Source organism: Miniopterus natalensis, chromosome 17 (genome assembly GCF_054644295.1).
Source record: "Miniopterus natalensis isolate mMinNat1 chromosome 17, mMinNat1.hap1, whole genome shotgun sequence".
Taxonomy (NCBI): domain Eukaryota; kingdom Metazoa; phylum Chordata; class Mammalia; order Chiroptera; family Miniopteridae; genus Miniopterus; species Miniopterus natalensis.
The window spans coordinates 10,859,300-10,875,452 of record NC_142097.1 but is presented as its reverse complement, the minus strand read 5'-3'; the positions used below and the strand labels follow the sequence as shown (position 1 = coordinate 10,875,452).

Sequence of the window (16,153 nt, the reverse complement as noted above, 5' to 3'; positions counted from 1 at the left end):
GTGGGGGGGGGGGTGATGGATGACTGGCATTTTGGTTTTAAGAAGTTACAGTAGTTATTCTTCCATCTCTTTTTCCATACTCCCCTTATCTTCCTCAAATGAACCAACTTCACACCCCCTTCCACTTCTGTATGCAACAAAAAGTAATACACACACAAGACAGTTTCTGAGATCATCTTTAATGTTCAAACACAGGCCTTGCCCACCAGCTGCCACCTCCCTTCCCCTCAGTTCTATCACCACCTTCTAAGCTCACTCGTCACCTCTTTCAAGATTTAAACACTTCTTTTAGACTTATCAATTACTTTTGTCAAATGGTCCTGACCAGAAGGTAATAAGATCTTTATTGCTACATATCTAAAGTGCTTTTGGAACTGAAAGGTAAAGTGGTCTGCATGGGATGAAAACTACTTTATTAAAACATACTAATAGAAAGACAACTTTAGAAAGATCTAAAGGCCAAAAAATATGGAAGAGATATATACTCTATTCTAGGTGAGAAAAACCTGGGTATGTGCCCTGACCGGGAATTGAACTGTGACCTCCTGTTCCATGGGTCAATGCTCAACCATTGAGCCACACTTGCTGGGCCACAATGGCTTCTTTGTTGCTCTCCTTGCTCCACTCTTGGCCCTCTAAGTCCCTTCTCCACACAGCAATCAGAGGGGTCTTTTCAAACGTGAGTTCTTGTCACTCCCTGCTTAAAGCCCTTCAGTGGCTTCCAAATATGGCATGAATGAAATCTGATCTTTTCACCTCAGCCTACTAGAATCCACATGATCTGATCCACACTCACCTCTCCGATCTTAACACATGCCACATGTATCAATTACTCTTCCTCTTTTCCCCTCTCCTTGAGCCAAACTAGCCTTCTTTCTATCCTCCAGCAAGCCCATTTCTACCTCAGAGCCTTTGCACATGCTGCTGCTTCTGCTTAGAGAAGCTTTCCTTTGATTCTGTATGAATGAAGTCATCTTGCCATCCTCAGAGAGGGCTTCCTTTTTTAAAAAAAATGTGTTTTTAAAAAATTTATTTCAGAGAGAGCAAGGGAGAGGGAGAGAGAGAAACACCAATGATTAGAGGGAGTCATTGATTGGTTGCCTCCTGAACGCCCCCTACTGGGGATCAAGCCCACAACCCGGGCATGTGCCCTGACCTGGAATCCAGCACTGATCTCCTGGTTCATGGGTCCACGCTCAACCACTGAGCCACGCTGGCCGGGCTGAGAGGGCTTTCTTTTTAAGAAGTCCCCACTCCAATCCACGTCATCATCTAGCACATTATCATGCTCATTTTTTGGTAATAACTCATAGAACTATCCAAAATTTATATATTTATTTTCTTATTTGTTGACTATCTCTTCTGTCTAGAGGGTTATTGTCTTCTTCACTCTTTCATCATCATCACTTAGAACAGTGCCTGGCACCTTAAAAGGTGCTCAATAACTATTTGTTGAATGAATAAGTGTCGATGAAAGAGACTGCCTTGGGAACTAGCAAGATGCCATCTAGAAAGGTTGCATCAATTTACTTCTCTGCCAACCATGTAGAATAGTGTTCGATGCCTTATATATCATCCCAATACTACTAGATTTATTTATCTTTTTAAGTTTGCAAGGAGTGTGTTGTGTCAGTTCTGTAGTTGTAAATGTAGTTAAAAATGTCTATGATTTGAAACGAAGAGGCAGTTCCTTAGATATCGGTGCTACCCAGAGCGAAAGTGTCCGGACTCTCACCGTAACGGGTCCCTTAAGCACTCCGGCGCCTTTTGTCCTGACCACGTGTTCGTTAAGCGTCACTGGACCGCCCCCGGCCCGGCCCACCCACCAGCCCTTCGCACCCCACAGCAGCCCTGGAGCTGAACGTTGGTGTCCCGCACACGGCCCTCCCCGCCGCGCATGCTCCCTCCCGCCAGAGGCTGCAGTCCAATCCCCGGGCATCCCAAGCGCAGGACCACAAGCCCCGTCTTACTCTCCCTCCCCTCGAGACCTCCGTCCGCGCGGTGTGTTTGCGTCATCGAGCCACGCCGCCACTAGAGCCCCGGCGAAGATGGCCGCCGCCGTTCTTAGCGGGCCCTCTGCGGGCTCCGCGGCTGGGGTTCCGGGCGGGCCCGCGGGTCTCTCGGCGGTGGGGTCGGGCCCGCGTCTCCGTATGCTGCTGCTGGAGAGCGTGTCCGGGCTGCTGCAGCCGCGAGCGGGGTCCACCGTTCCTCCCGTGCATCCCCCAGTCCGTTCGGCCCCACATTTGCCCGGGCTCATGTGCCTATTGCGGCTGCATGGGACGGTGGGCGGGGCCCAGGTGAGTCGGCGGCTGGCGAGCGGGCGGCCCTGTTGCAAGGTTGGCGCTGCAACTGCGCGCCAGGTTCGCGGTGAACTGCAGCTGCTGCAGGGAGGTGGAGGGAAGGCTTGCTGAGGGCGGAAAGCGAACCCGAGTATCAGTCTGGACGATATTCACGTATTTCTCCTTTATCAGCCACGAGTAGAAACCCGGGAGAATATGGGCCTCATTTCTCTGTTGCTAGGTTGTTAACAGTCACACACGAATGGAGTCCATTCCGGGACCCATCACTCACTAGATGTATGATCTTTAGCTTTTTCCTCCAGCAGTATCTGTTTTTGGGATTTTTTCCTACTGAGTGAATGGGTGTGTTCAACAAATAACTGTTTACTGAGCTCATACTGTGGGCCAAGTTCTGGATGCTTAAGTTGTAGATGCAATGGCGATGAAGAAAATATTATAGAACACTAGGAGCATTGTATAGCAGGGACCTTTAACCTAATCTGAAGAATTAGGTTACAGGTACTGGAGTTTAAGCTGAGACCCCCCCCCCCCCCCCAAGGATGAGTAGGGGTTGGGTAGGGAAAGTAAATTGGAAGAGTGGTTCAGTCAGTGGAAAGCTCATGTAGGGAGGCCCTGTGGTAGGAAGCAACTGAAAAGAAAGGCATTGTGCCTGGGGCTCAGGTGGAGGGGAAGAGAGTGGGCGCTCTGAGGCTGGTGAGGTGGGTAGGTAGTGGACAGATCATGTAGAGCTTTTTAGAAGGGTTCTTTGGATTATACTGAGTAGAATCTAATATCCATTGAGTTCTGCAAGCTATAAACCTGTGTCATCTATCCTAAACATTTTCCTTCTTGCTCACACACCTCCATATGCACTCTTATCAGGTCCTGTTGATTTTATCCTCTGAGTAGTTTTTAGATCTGCCCGCTCCTTTCCTTATTTTTGTCATTGCCTCTATCCTAGCTTGAACCCCCATCTTGCCCAGGTGAAGCAACTGATTCTAAGAAAATATAACATGTCTAGCCTGTGGTGGGTCCTCCTTTAAAACGTCTTACCCTCCATCCTTTCCCCCAACCCTCCCCCAAATTCTACCCATGCTTCAAGACCAACGTACATGAGGTCTTTCTTGTCCAGCCTTTGTTATTGGGACCTTCCCAGCTCTATGCTTTCTTCCAAGAAGAGGGTTGTCACAACCTACTAGGTGGTTCAATGACCTCATTTGTGAGGGATGACCTCATTTATTGTATTAACGTTACTCCTCATTGTTTAGGGTTACAGAACCATGCCTTTGCTGTCTCAGCCCAGTTTCAGAAGCAGGAGCTGATTATAGATTTTCTTTTCTAAATCCTCTGATTCATGTGGTTCCTAAGTTCTGAAATATCTATTCTGCCTATAAATGTGTGATTTCTTTCATCTCTTTCAAGTCTTCCCCTCCTCCCTCAAAGTGAACTACTTGAACTTAATGTCTTGCTTATTTTCTCTAAGTGTCTAAAGTCTAGTCGAATTTTGAGTAAAGAGGCTAAGGGTGATGTGGGAAACTAGACTCATTTTGGTTTCAACTTATGTGTTACCATTTCAGACCACCCCTTCTTAAAATAAAGCAGTATTTCCTGTTCCATTCATTCTCTTTCACATTTCCTGTTTTATTTCTTTCCTAGCATTTGTCACTATTTGAAAGAAATGAACTAATTTATTGTCTGTCATGTTCCCCCTTCCCTTCTTATCCAGTTTAAATTTTATTATAATCGCTTCCTGTCCCTCTCCCTTCATCGAACTTGCCTGGCAATACCCTGTCTTTGTTAAATCCAACTCTGTTTATTCTTGCCTGCACCTGCGCTGCTCAGTATAGCTGGAGAAAAACATGTATCTTTGCTGATTGGTCTCACTTTAAGTTCATGGCCATCATCATTCCAAATGGACTCTTAGTGTTGCCTAGCAATCCTGTTACATTTCTACCTTCCTAGACAACCTGTGATTACTTCTCTCTCTACTTTTAGCTGATGACCTTGATTCCCATTTCACCGAGAAAGTAGAAACAGTAAGATGGAAATTCCCATAGGCTCCCACCACTGTATCTGCTAGCTTTATTGTATCCATGCCCATATAGCCTGCCTTCCCTCCCATTACTAGGGATGAACTGGTCCATGTTCCTATCTTAAGCCAACCCTCTGCTTATACATCATATATATTCTCTCTCCACTTACACAAGTACACTGCTTCAGCAGTTCTCCCCCACTTTTCCGTCATTAGATTTTCTCTCTTTTGGGTCATTTTTATCATTGTACAGCTCAAAGCTGCTTTTAAAAAATGTTTATATAACCACATTCTGTCATCAATATCAGAAAATTGACATTGATACAATAAATGATTTAATCTATAGATCTTACTCAAGTTTTGTAAATTGTCCTAAAGGTGTCTTATAGCAAAAGAAAAGTTTCTAGTCCAGGATTCAATGTAGGATCACACATTGCATTTATTTGTCATGTCTCTTTAGTTTTCTTTTTTTAATTGTTGACAGTATTACAGATGTCCCTAATTTCAGCCCCCTTTCTCCCCCTCTGCCCAGCCCCCACCCCACCCCAGGCCTTCCACACACTTGTCTGTGTCCTTGGGCTATGCATATATGCATATATATTCTTTGGTTAGTCTCTTTCTGTCCCTGCCCCCTCCCCAAGATCTGTCTGTTCCATGCATCCATGCCTCAACCTATTTTGTTCGTTATTTTATTTTGTTCATTAGCTTCCACATGTGAGATCAGGTGATGTTTGTCTTTCTCTACGTGGCTTATTTTGCTTGGTACTCTCCAGGTCCCTCCATGCTATCAAAAAGGGTAAGATTTCCTTCTTTTTTACAGCTGCATAGTATTTCATTGTGTAAAGGTACCACAGCTTTCTTATCCACTCATCTACCAATGGGCACTTGGGCTGTTTCCAGATCTTAGCTATTGTAAATAACACTGCTATAAACATAGGGGTACATATGTTCTTTCTGATTGGTGTTTCGGGATTCTTAGGATATACTCCCAGAAGTGGGATCACTGAGTCAAATGGCAGTTCCATTTTTAATTTTTGAAGGAACTCCGTACTGTTTTCCACAGTGGCTGCACCAGTCTATATTCCCACCAGCAGTGTATCAGGGTTCCCTTTTCTCCACATCCTCGCCAGCACGTGTCATTTATTGATTTGTTGACAGGTGTGAGGCGATATCTCATTTCCGTTTTAACTTCCATCTCTCTGATGATTAGTGACAGAGCATTTTTTCATGTCTGTTTACCATCTGTATGTCTTCTCTGGAAAAGTGTGTATTCCGGTCCTTTGCCCATTTTTTAATTGAATCGTCTTCCTGGTGTTGAGTTGTATGTGTTCTTCGTATAGTTTGGGAATTAGCCCCTTATCAGATGTATCATTGGTGAATATGTTCTGCCATACAGTGGGTTCTCTTTTCATTTTCTTAGTGGTTTCTTTTGCTCTGCAGAAGCTTTTTAGTTTGATGTAGTCCTGTTTGTTTATTTTTTCCTTTGTTTCTCTTGCCCTTGGTAGGAGATGTATTCATGAAAATACTGCTTTGTGAGATGTCTGAGATTTTACTGCCTATGTTTTCTTCTAGGATTTTTATGGTTTCATGACTTACCTTTAAGTTTTTTATCCATTTTGTGTTTATTTTTGTGTAAGGGGTAAGTTGGTGGTCTAGTTTCATTTTTTTTTTTTTTTTGGCATGTATCTGTCCAATTTTCCCAGAACCATTTATTGGAGAGACTGTCTTTACTCCATTGTGTGCTCTTACCTCCTTTGTCAAATATTAATTGACTATAAAGGCATGGGTTGATTTCTGGGGTTTCTTTTCTGTTCTGTTGGTCTACATGCCTGCTCTTGTGCCAGTACCAGGGTGTTTTTATTACAGTGGCTTTATAGTATAGTTTGATATCTGGTATTGTGATCCCTCCAACTTTGTTCTTTCTCAAGATTGCTGCGGCTTTTTGGGGTCTTTTTTGGTTCCATATTCATTTTGGGGCTATTCTAGATCTTTGAAATATGCTGTTGGTATTTTAATAGGGATTGCATTGAATCTGTAGATTGCTTTGGGTAGTGTTAGGGTTTTGGCCGGTGACACGCAGGGCTGTGAAAGATTTCACAACTGAGAGAATAGATGCAAAGGAGTTTGTGTTACTTTCCCCCAGAAGGGAAAGGGCCCATGCTTGCTAATCAATACAAAGGAAAGTAACAAAGGGACAGCCTGCTCTTTGGAGCAGGTACTGTTGCTAGACAACAAGGAAGGGGGGGATTGGGTTGTCTTGAAGTTGAGCATATACCAGGGAGGTTATCTTGAAAAGTAATCCTTTGTTTGCTTTCCAGGAGACAGTCCAGCAGATGTCCTAAGGAGGTGTCTTACCAGTATTTTCCCCAGCCTGTAAAACGTGCTTAGAGCAAAAGTTGGGAAAAGCTCAAAAGAGGATTGTTTGAAGGGGAGTGGGGGGTGGTGGAGGGAACTTTCTGCTAACTGGAGACTTCTTGGTGTGAATTATCCCTGAGTTGTGGAAACAGCAGGGAGGAGGGGGATGCAAGAATGTAGCCTTGAGAGTGGCTTATCTTCTCTGCAGTTTGAACAGAGTGGCTGTTTGAATCAGAGGAGCCAAAAATCTTGGAATTTAATTACCAGGTGCTTCTCATAAATTGTGGAAGACCACAGCAAAGAAAAAGAAAAGTCTTTTTCTCTCAGTGTTTTATAGTTTTCAGAGTGCAGATCTTTTACCTCCTTGGTTAAGTTTATTCCTAGGTGTGTTTTTTCGTTGTTGCAGTGGTAAATGGGATTTTTTTTTTTTTTTTTTAGTTTCTCTTTCTGAGAGTTCATTATTGGTGTATAAAAATGCCATTGATTTCTGGATATTAATTTTGTACCCTGCTACTTTGCCAAATTTATTTATTATATCTAGCAGTTTTTTGGTGGAGTCTTTAAGGTTTTCTATGCACAATATTATGTCATCTGGGAATAATGACAGTTTTACTTCCTCTTTTCTAATTTGAATGCCTTTTATTTTTTCTTGTCTGATTGCTGTGGCTAGGACTTTCAGTACTGTGTTGAATAAGAGTGGTGAAAGTGGACATCCCTGTCTTACTCCTGATCTTAAGGAAAACACTTTTTGTTTTGTCCATTGAGTATGATGTTGGCTGTGGGTTTTTTATATATGGCCTTTATTTTGTTTAAGTATGATCCCTCTATTCCCACTTTGCTGAGAGTTTTTATCATAAATGGGTGCTTGATTCTGCCAAATGCTTTTTCTGTGTCTATTGATATGATCATGTGATTTTTATTTTTCATTTTGTTTATGTGATGTATCACATTATTGATTTGCAAATATTGTATCAGCCTTGCATCCCTGGGATAAATCCCACTTGGTCATGGTGAATAATCTTTTTAATATATTGCTGGATCCGATTTGCTAATATTTTGTTGAGGATTTTAGCATCTTTGTTCATCAGGGATATAGGCCTATAATTACTTTCTTTGTCGTGTCTTTATCTGGTTTTAGAATTAGGGTAATGCTATCCTTGTAAAAGGAGCTTGGAAATCTTCCCGCCACTTGAATTTTTTGGAATAGTTTGAGGAGGTTTTTAGTTTTCTTTAATCGGAAGTAGTTCCTCAGTCTTTGTATTATGATCTTGACATTTTCAAGAGTTACAGGATAGTTATTTTATAGTATATCCCTACTATGATATGATGGTTGTCCTGTAGAACTCATCCCATTTAGCCTCGCAACTTAACCACTTCACTGAAACACCCCTTTGTTGGGTCGTGTGATAATTCTTGAAAGTCACAGGTGACCATCAAGATATTAAGTTCAAAGGTCAAATTTGGGTCCTCATATTATTTCACCCTTCTGTAGCATTTGATACAGTTGATCACTTTCTTTTTGCAAAATTTTCTCTACTTCACTTCTGGGATACCACTCCCTCTTTTTTTGTTGTTTTTTTAAAAAAATATATCTTTATTGATTTCAGAGAGAGGAAGGGAGAGGGAGAGAGAGAGAGAGAGAAACATCAATGATGAGAGAGTTGTCATTGATTGGCTGCCTCCTGCATGCCCCCAACTGGGGATCGAGCCCGCATCCCCGAGCATGTGCCCTGACCGGGAATTGAACTGTGATCTCCTGGATCCTAGGTCGGTGCTCAACTGCTGAGCCACACCCGGCTGGGCTGGGACACTCTTGATTCTCTTACGCCTTACTAGTCTTCTTTACTGGTTCCTCCTCACTTCTATGACATGTAAATGTTTGCGCGCCCAAGAACTCAGTCCTTGTACTGCTTTTTTTATTCCCTTGGCCAGCTGAGCCAGTTTCGTGACTGACAGCTCCCAAATTCATACTCTCACCAGGATTTATCCTACTCCAGACTCACCTATCCAACATCTATTTGGCATCTCCATTTTGATGTTAAATAGATATCCCAGATTTAACATATCTGAAACTGAACTGATTCTCATCCCCCAAATCTCCTCCTGCAGTATTCCTTTCCTTAGTAAATGGCTAGTTGCTCAAGTGAAAAACCTTGGAATTATTTCTATCTTTACTCCCACCCATATCCAGTTTGTTACCAAAACTTGTTGTCTCTACCTTCAGAATATACCCGGAAGGTGATGCTTTGTATCCCCACTATTACCACGCTCTTTATGCTACATCGTCTCTCGCCTGTGTTATTATAATAGCTTCTTACTTCTGTCTGCTTCTACCTTCTCAACAAGCCACTCAAGTATTGTCGATGAGTTTTAAAAAATAAATTACAAGTCAGACAATATCACTCTTCTGCCCCATTCCCTCCTCTCCCCATGACTTTTATTTTACTTAGAGTAAATTCACCCGTTGCCTATACGACTATGAGGTCTGGCCCTTCTACTGGGACCTCATTTTTTATTACTCCCCTCTCTCTCGCTCACTTTTCTCCAGTGACAGTTCCTTGCGAGTCCTCAGCTATGCACATTGTCATCTCAAAACCTTTGCTCTTTTTCTCTCCTCTGCCAGGAACAGTATTTTTTTGGGTTATCCATATGCCTTTTTTAAAAAACAGCCTTAAGCCCAGCCTTAAGCATCGGCCCACAGACCAAAGGGTCATGGGTTCAATTCCTGATCAAGAGCACGTATCTCGGTCGCAGGCTCGATCCCCTGCCCAGTCGGGGCACGTGCAGGAGGCAACTAATCGATGTGGTCTCTCTCTCTCACATCAGTGTCTCCCCTTCCCCCCCAAAAAAATCAATGGAAAATATATCTTTGGGTGAGGATTAAAAAAATAAAATAAAACAAAAAACATCTTTAAGTCCTGGCTGGTGTGGCTCAGCTGGCTGATCATCATCCCATGCACTGAAAGTTTGCTGGTTTGATTCCCAGTCAGGGCACATGTCCAGGTTGTGGGCTCAATCCCCAATAGGGGGGATGTGCAGGAGGGAGCCGATCGATGTTTCTTTCACATCAATGTTTCTGTTTTTCTTTCTCTCTCCCTCTCTCTTTCTCTTTCTCTAAAAGCAATATAAAATCAATAAAAACATTTAAAAAAAAACAGCTTTGCCGGCCGGGTGTGGCTCAGCAGTTGAGCGTTGACCTAGGATCCAGACTATCGGGGTTCGATTCCCGGTCAGGGCACATGCCTGGGTTGTGGGCTCGATCCCCATTGTACAGGAGGCAGCTGATCAATGACTCTCTCATTATTGATGCTTCTATCTCTCTATGCCTCTCCTTTTCTCTCTCTGAAATCAGTAAAGATATATTTAAAAATAATAATAATAATAATAATAATAATAAAAACTTAAAAAGAAAATAAAAAATAAAAAAACAGCTTTAATGAGATGTAATTCACATACCATACAATTCATCCATTTAAAGTGTACAAGTCACCATGATCAATTTTAGAACATTTCATCACTCCATAAGGAAATGCTACCCATTGGTAGTAACTCTCCGTTTCCCCCCACAGCCTCCCTGCCCTTCAGACCTTGGCAACCACTAATCTACTTTTTATCTCTAGATTTACCTACTATTTCATATTAATGAATCAAGCAATATATGGCCTTTTGGGTCTCACTTTTTTTTCTTAGCATAATGTTTTAAGGTTCATCCATGTCCCAGAACGTCATTCCTTTTTTATGACCAAATACTATTCCATTGTATTGATGTCCTACCTTTTGTTTATGTATTCATCAGTTGATGGACATTTGGGTTGTTTCCATATTTTGGCTATTATGAATAATGCTGCTATGAACATTCATGCACAGGTTCTAGCAAAAGCATATATTTTCATTTCTCTTAGGCATATACCTAGGGTGGAATTGCTGGGTCATATGGGTAACTATGTATAACCTCTTGAGGACCGCTAGACTGTTTTCCAAAGTGGCTGCATCTTTTTATATTCTTATCAGCAGTATATGAGGGTATCAGTGTTTCTTGCCTTCACTCTTCTTTAGGTCTCTGCTCAATGGCCTTTTTAGAGAGGGCTTTTGTGCTCACTCTACACAGAATGTTATCTCCCCTATTCCAGCCTTATCTTCCCTTCCTTAGTCTACTTTATTCTTTCCTATGGCATTTAGCACCATCCAACCTATTATTATTTGGTCATTTGTTTATTTTCTGTCTTTTCTAACTAGAATGTAACCCCCCCATTGCACCTAAAACAATGTCTCACATGAAGTAGATGTTAAATATTTATTGAATAAATTAACATTTCTTTTTATGGGAACTGGGATCTTATTTATTTTATTCAGCTCTATATTGCTTCACTTGACTTAGTGCATAAAATGTTTGTTGAACAAATGAGTGCTGAGTGTGGTTACAGTGGTGTAGGGGCCATGAGGAGTCTGACCATTCAGGGGATGGAGAACTTACCTGTAGGGGGCTGAGGAGGAAACCACTTTTGAGGCTCTCAGAGTGTGAGAGAAGGAGAGGGTTGGAAGGAGGCTCTGGCTGACTAGGTCTACCTTGGTATTTGTTTATTTCTACTAAAATTTTTTGATTTTTAGTTATAGTTGACATACAATATGATATTACCTCAGGTGTACAACATAATGATTAGACATTTATATAACTTATGGAGTGATCACCCGATAAAGCCAGAACACATCTGACACCATACATAGTTATTACAATAATATTGACTATATTCAATATATAGTCAATATATTGTTTATTGTATATATGACTATATACAATAACATTGACTATAATAGTGACTAAAGTATATGTTATACTTTATTCTTTTTAAAGGGAAGGGGAGAGGAAGGAGGGAAATTGAGAGAGAGAGAGAGAGAGAGAAACATTGATGTGAGACACATCGATTGGTTGCCTCCTGCACTTGCCCCAGTTCGGGCTGGGGATCAAACCTGCAGCCCAGGTACATGCCCCTTGACCATTTGGTGCATGGGTCAACGCTCAACCACTGAGCCAGACCGACCGGGCAGTTATAGGATTTCTGTTCAGCTAGATTTCAGGCTGTTCTCAATGATGGTGGTTCTGTAGTATGGTTGTAATTTTGATGTGTTCGTGGGAGGAGGTGAGTACAGCATTCACCTGTTCCACCACCCTGGCCGGAAGCCAACTTGGCATTCTTAACTGCTCTAAGGAAGCCAGGGACAGGATGAGGGGCATTTGTTTGGAGGTGAAGGAGGCAGGGTAACTGATGAGTTCAGTGTCCATTCAGCAACGTTTATGACTGTCTCCTCTGCTAGGTGCTGCTCAAGGATACACAGGTGAAACAGACCTGTCTTCGAGGCCTGGTAGCTGGGATGAGTTGGGCTGTCCTCTGTATAGCACTAATTTGTTGGGTGGACAGTAGGAGAAGGGGTCAAGCAAGACTTGACTTTGAAGGAAGCCTGCAGGACAGGCTGCTGTATGTGTCACCTACTGAAAATAGGACAAAGGCTGAAGGCCTCCTTTTATCTTCAAAGGACTTCAGAAAAGGATTCATAGATACTGGCACAGGAAAGGGCTTGGAGAGATTCTGCATCTTTAGCATCCTTTTCCTGACTCACTTACCTGTTTTCTTTGTTACAGAACCTTTCAGCAGTTGGCGCGTTGGTGGGTCTCAGTAATGCACGTCTTGGTTCTATCAAAACTCGGTAAGTCTTTAACCTTTTTCCCCCAAGGGGATATTTCCTTAGGAAGTGAGCTATACATTGTCACCCCCCCATAGACTCAAGAGATTTCTTCGTTCCCCAGAGGCTGGGGAGTGTCATTCTTTTCATGAGCTCACTTGAGTTGAATCTCATCTATACTAGCTCAAGTTTCTTATGCCCCACCTGGGATCATGATGATCTCTGTTCCCTTCTTTCCTTGCTTCCTGCATCTCACTTCAAGTCTTCTATGTATTTCAGGAGTTAGAAACCACAGTGACCTGGAGGTGAAGTCTTGCAATAGTCCAGTGAGAGTAAAAGAGCAGTTAATAGCTTTCTCTGAAGTCTAGCCTCCACCTTGTTATCACTTCTTTCTTACAAGGTTTGAGGGCCTCTGTCTGCTGTCTTTGCTGGTGGGGGAGAGCTCTACAGAGATGTTCCAGCAGCACTGTGTCTCTTGGCTTCGGAGCATTCAGCAGGTCTTGCAGGTAAGGATTTGGCTGCTGCCCTGACTCCCCCCCCTCCCCCAGCCATTCCTTAGTCTCCATTCTGGATGTGGTATATTCTTTGTGGCTTGGACATTTAGTTCTGAGGACAGAATAATTAGAAGCAGTTCTCTGATAGCAGGCAAGATAAGCTCCAAATGGAAATCCTTTTAAACTTTTTGAAATATATTTTCATCTACCGAGTTATTTTAATTCATCTGACCTTTCACACACTGTAACCTCTGACTGTTTCACTTGCTCATTAGCTTTTCTAATGAGTGACAGCTCTAAAGCTTCTTTATCCAGGTGTTTTGATTTTTTTTTTTTCCTTGCCTCCTCCTTTTTCTTTTAACATTCCTTTTTTCCGCTTTTACATTCTTTGATATCATCTCCATTTACTTCTTCGACAGTCATTCTGAGCACATGTGGCAGGCTGTGTGCTAAGCTCTGGGAGACAGTGGTAAGATGGACTTGGGCCCTGCTTTCTTAGTGCTTAGAGTCTTGCTCAGGGGTTGGGAAACGTTCAATGAAGTAAATGTTTATAGATAGTAAGTCTTTTAGGTTTTGTGAACCACATATGGTTTTTGTTGCATGTTGTTTTTTTTTGTTTTGTTAGTTTACCAACCCTTTAAGAATGTAAGAATCATTCTTAGCTTGTGGGCCATGCAAAAACAGGCACCCACAGACCATACTTTGCTGATTCCTGTTGTTGTGGAAGAGATTTTAATTGAGTAATTGTACAGATGAGTGTGAAATGATAAACTGAGGTAGGTGCTGTGGAGGTAAAGAAAGTAGTCCTCTGAGAACATGTAACAAGAGAATCTGACCCAGATTGAGGTGGTGTGGGTAACCAAGGTCAGTGACTCAGAGAGGGCTTTTCTGAACTGGTGCTTAGGCGTACATGGGACTAAGAAAGTTCAGAAGCTCTGAGAGAAGAGTTTGGTCCACTGGAAGAATTGTAAGCAAGCTGGTGTGTCTGGGGCAGATGATATGTGACTGGGGAGGTAAGTAGGTGAGGACCAAGCCACGTATGGTGGTGTAGGCATGTTAAGAGTTTGGTTTTTACTCTTGGAACAGTGGGAATTCATGGAAGGTTTTAAATAGGGGTGAAGAAGAGGTGGTTGGCAGTGATGACATGATCAAATTTTCATTTGAAAATATCACTCGGCTGTTCTGTGGAGAAAGGATTAGAAAGGAGCTAGAATGGCCCTAGCAGGTTTGGCTCAGTTGTTAGAACATCAGCCTGCGGACTGAAAGGTCACAGGTTCCGTTCTGGTCAAGGACATGTACCTCAGTTGCAGGCTTGATCCCTGACCCTGGTCGGGGTGTGTGTGGGAGGCAACCAATCAATGTGTCTCTCTCACATCCATGTTTCTCTCTCTCTCTGTATCTACCCCTCCCTTCCCTTCTCTTTAAAAATCAATGGAAGAAATATCCTCAGGTGAGGATTAACAACAAGAACAACCAAAACACAAAACAAAAACTCAGAATGGAAGCAGAAGAACTACGTAGAAGGCTGTTAAAATAACCTAGGAGAACATTCACAGTAGATTGTACCAGGGTGGTATTGGTAGAAATAATAAGTAGATGAGTTCAAGAGAGATTTAGAGGCAAAGTGGACAGGTCCTGATGATGGAGTAGCATCAGGGAGAGGATATGTCCAGGAGGACTCCCAAGATTTCAGAACGTTGGAAGACAGCCAAGTTCATGGGTGGGGGATGGAAATACCATGAGTATGGCCTTGGGAATCAGAAGAAGGCTCCTTAGTAGGCATGCCCCTGATCTGATGTGAGTGGAAGCAGCCAGGTGTCTCAGTGTGTAACCTAGAGGGTTCAGTGGGGGGGGGGGGGGGGGGCCTTCAGTCAGTATGTTTTACAAAAGGGAAGAGTCCTCATTTAGTTGGAGGTGAGGATGAAGACGAGGTGATCAAAATGAGTCCTGTAACTGATTGGATTTTAAGGCACTTCACATTCAATGGTCAGGTAGAGGACAGAGAGCTTACAAAGGAAAACGAGACAGCAGCAGAAAGGAGACAACCAGGATTGTGGGTTGGATGGAATCCAGGGGAAGATCTTTTTATGCCCCTCTGAAGTGGAACAAGATGAGGGCCAAAAATTGTTTATCCGATTTACCCACTCTGGTTTTAAGACTGTAGTCAAAGTGTTTTTGGTGGAGCAGTATACACTGAAGCCAGAGTGCCTGGGATGGGGAGTGAGTGGGGAAAGGAATGGAAATAAGGGGTATAGGCAATCCTTTCAAAATATTTGGCTCAAAGGGAGAGAAATAGCTGAGATTGGGTGAGTGAAGTACAGACTTAAAGGAAGGATTTTAAGATGAGAGGAACTTGAGCATGTACAAATGTCAGTGGGAAGAATCACTTTAAGAGAGACTGGTTAGAAACCCAGGAGAGAGGGGGCTAGTGGCTAGTTAATAGTGTAGGGTTCTCAGAAGAAGGGAGGGCATAGTCTCTGAAGCACAGTGGAGGGATTGTCTTAAATAGGAGGGGACCTGCTTCCTCTAGTGTGACAAGAGGAGGGAAGGAGAAGGTTGGTGAAGATAAAGATGGAGTTTTCAGGTTTGATAGTGAGAAGGTGAGGGAGTGCCCATTTTGGGGCTTCATGTTTTTCTGTGAAATTGCAAATTAGGTTATACAGAGATGACAATGGTGGGAAAAGGCTTGAGTAGCAGAGAGAGTTAACCAGAGAGAAGTTCAGTGGAATTACTGGACAGTGTTGAGGGCCCATTTGTAGTCGGTAGGCCTACCTATTCTTACTCCCCCCCCCTTTTTTTTTAATAATATCTTTATTGTTGAAAGTATTACGTCTGTCCCCTTCCCCCCCCTTGATATTCTTTCTTAATAAATATTTTTTTTAAATGTTGTGTTTTTTTAAATATGTTTTTATTGATTTCAGAGAGAGGAAGGGAGAGGGAAAGAGAGATAGAAACATCAATGACGAGAGAGAGTCATCGATTGGCTGCCTCCTGCATGCCTCCAACTGGGGATCAAGCCCAAAACCCAGCCCTGGCTGGGAATTGAACTGTGATCTCCTGGTTCATGGGGTGACGCTCAACCACTGATCCACACCCGCTGGGCTTAAAGTATGTTTATTGACTTATTTTGTTTTTTTTAGAGGAAGGGAGAGGGAGAGAGAGAAACATCGATTGGTTGCCTCCTGCACGCGCCTGGGCCGGGGATTGAACCTACAATCTGTATATGTGCCCTGACCTTTCAGTGCGTGGGATGGTGCTCTAACCAGTGAGCAACACTGGTCAGGCCCAAACCCTTTGTTCTCTATGAGTTCGAG

General features: G+C 42.9%; 1 protein-coding gene across 3 annotated transcripts in view; it reads left to right on the top strand.

Annotated features, from left to right (window-relative positions):
* Positions 1–16,153, top strand: part of PELP1 (proline, glutamate and leucine rich protein 1) — a 49,109-nt gene that overhangs the window by 16,787 nt on the left and 16,169 nt on the right. For 2 of the 3 annotated variants that reach the window (XM_087825922.1, XM_087825921.1), the window contains exons 1-3: positions 2,034–2,297; positions 12,305–12,369; positions 12,746–12,851. In XM_087825922.1, the coding sequence (XP_087682048.1) occupies positions 2,049–2,297; positions 12,305–12,369; positions 12,746–12,851 (420 nt within the window). In that variant the 5' untranslated portion in view covers positions 2,034–2,048. Of the gene's footprint in view, positions 1–2,033; positions 2,298–12,304; positions 12,370–12,745; positions 12,852–16,153 lie in introns of those variants that run through there. The other variant, XM_087825923.1, reaches the window with a different exon arrangement.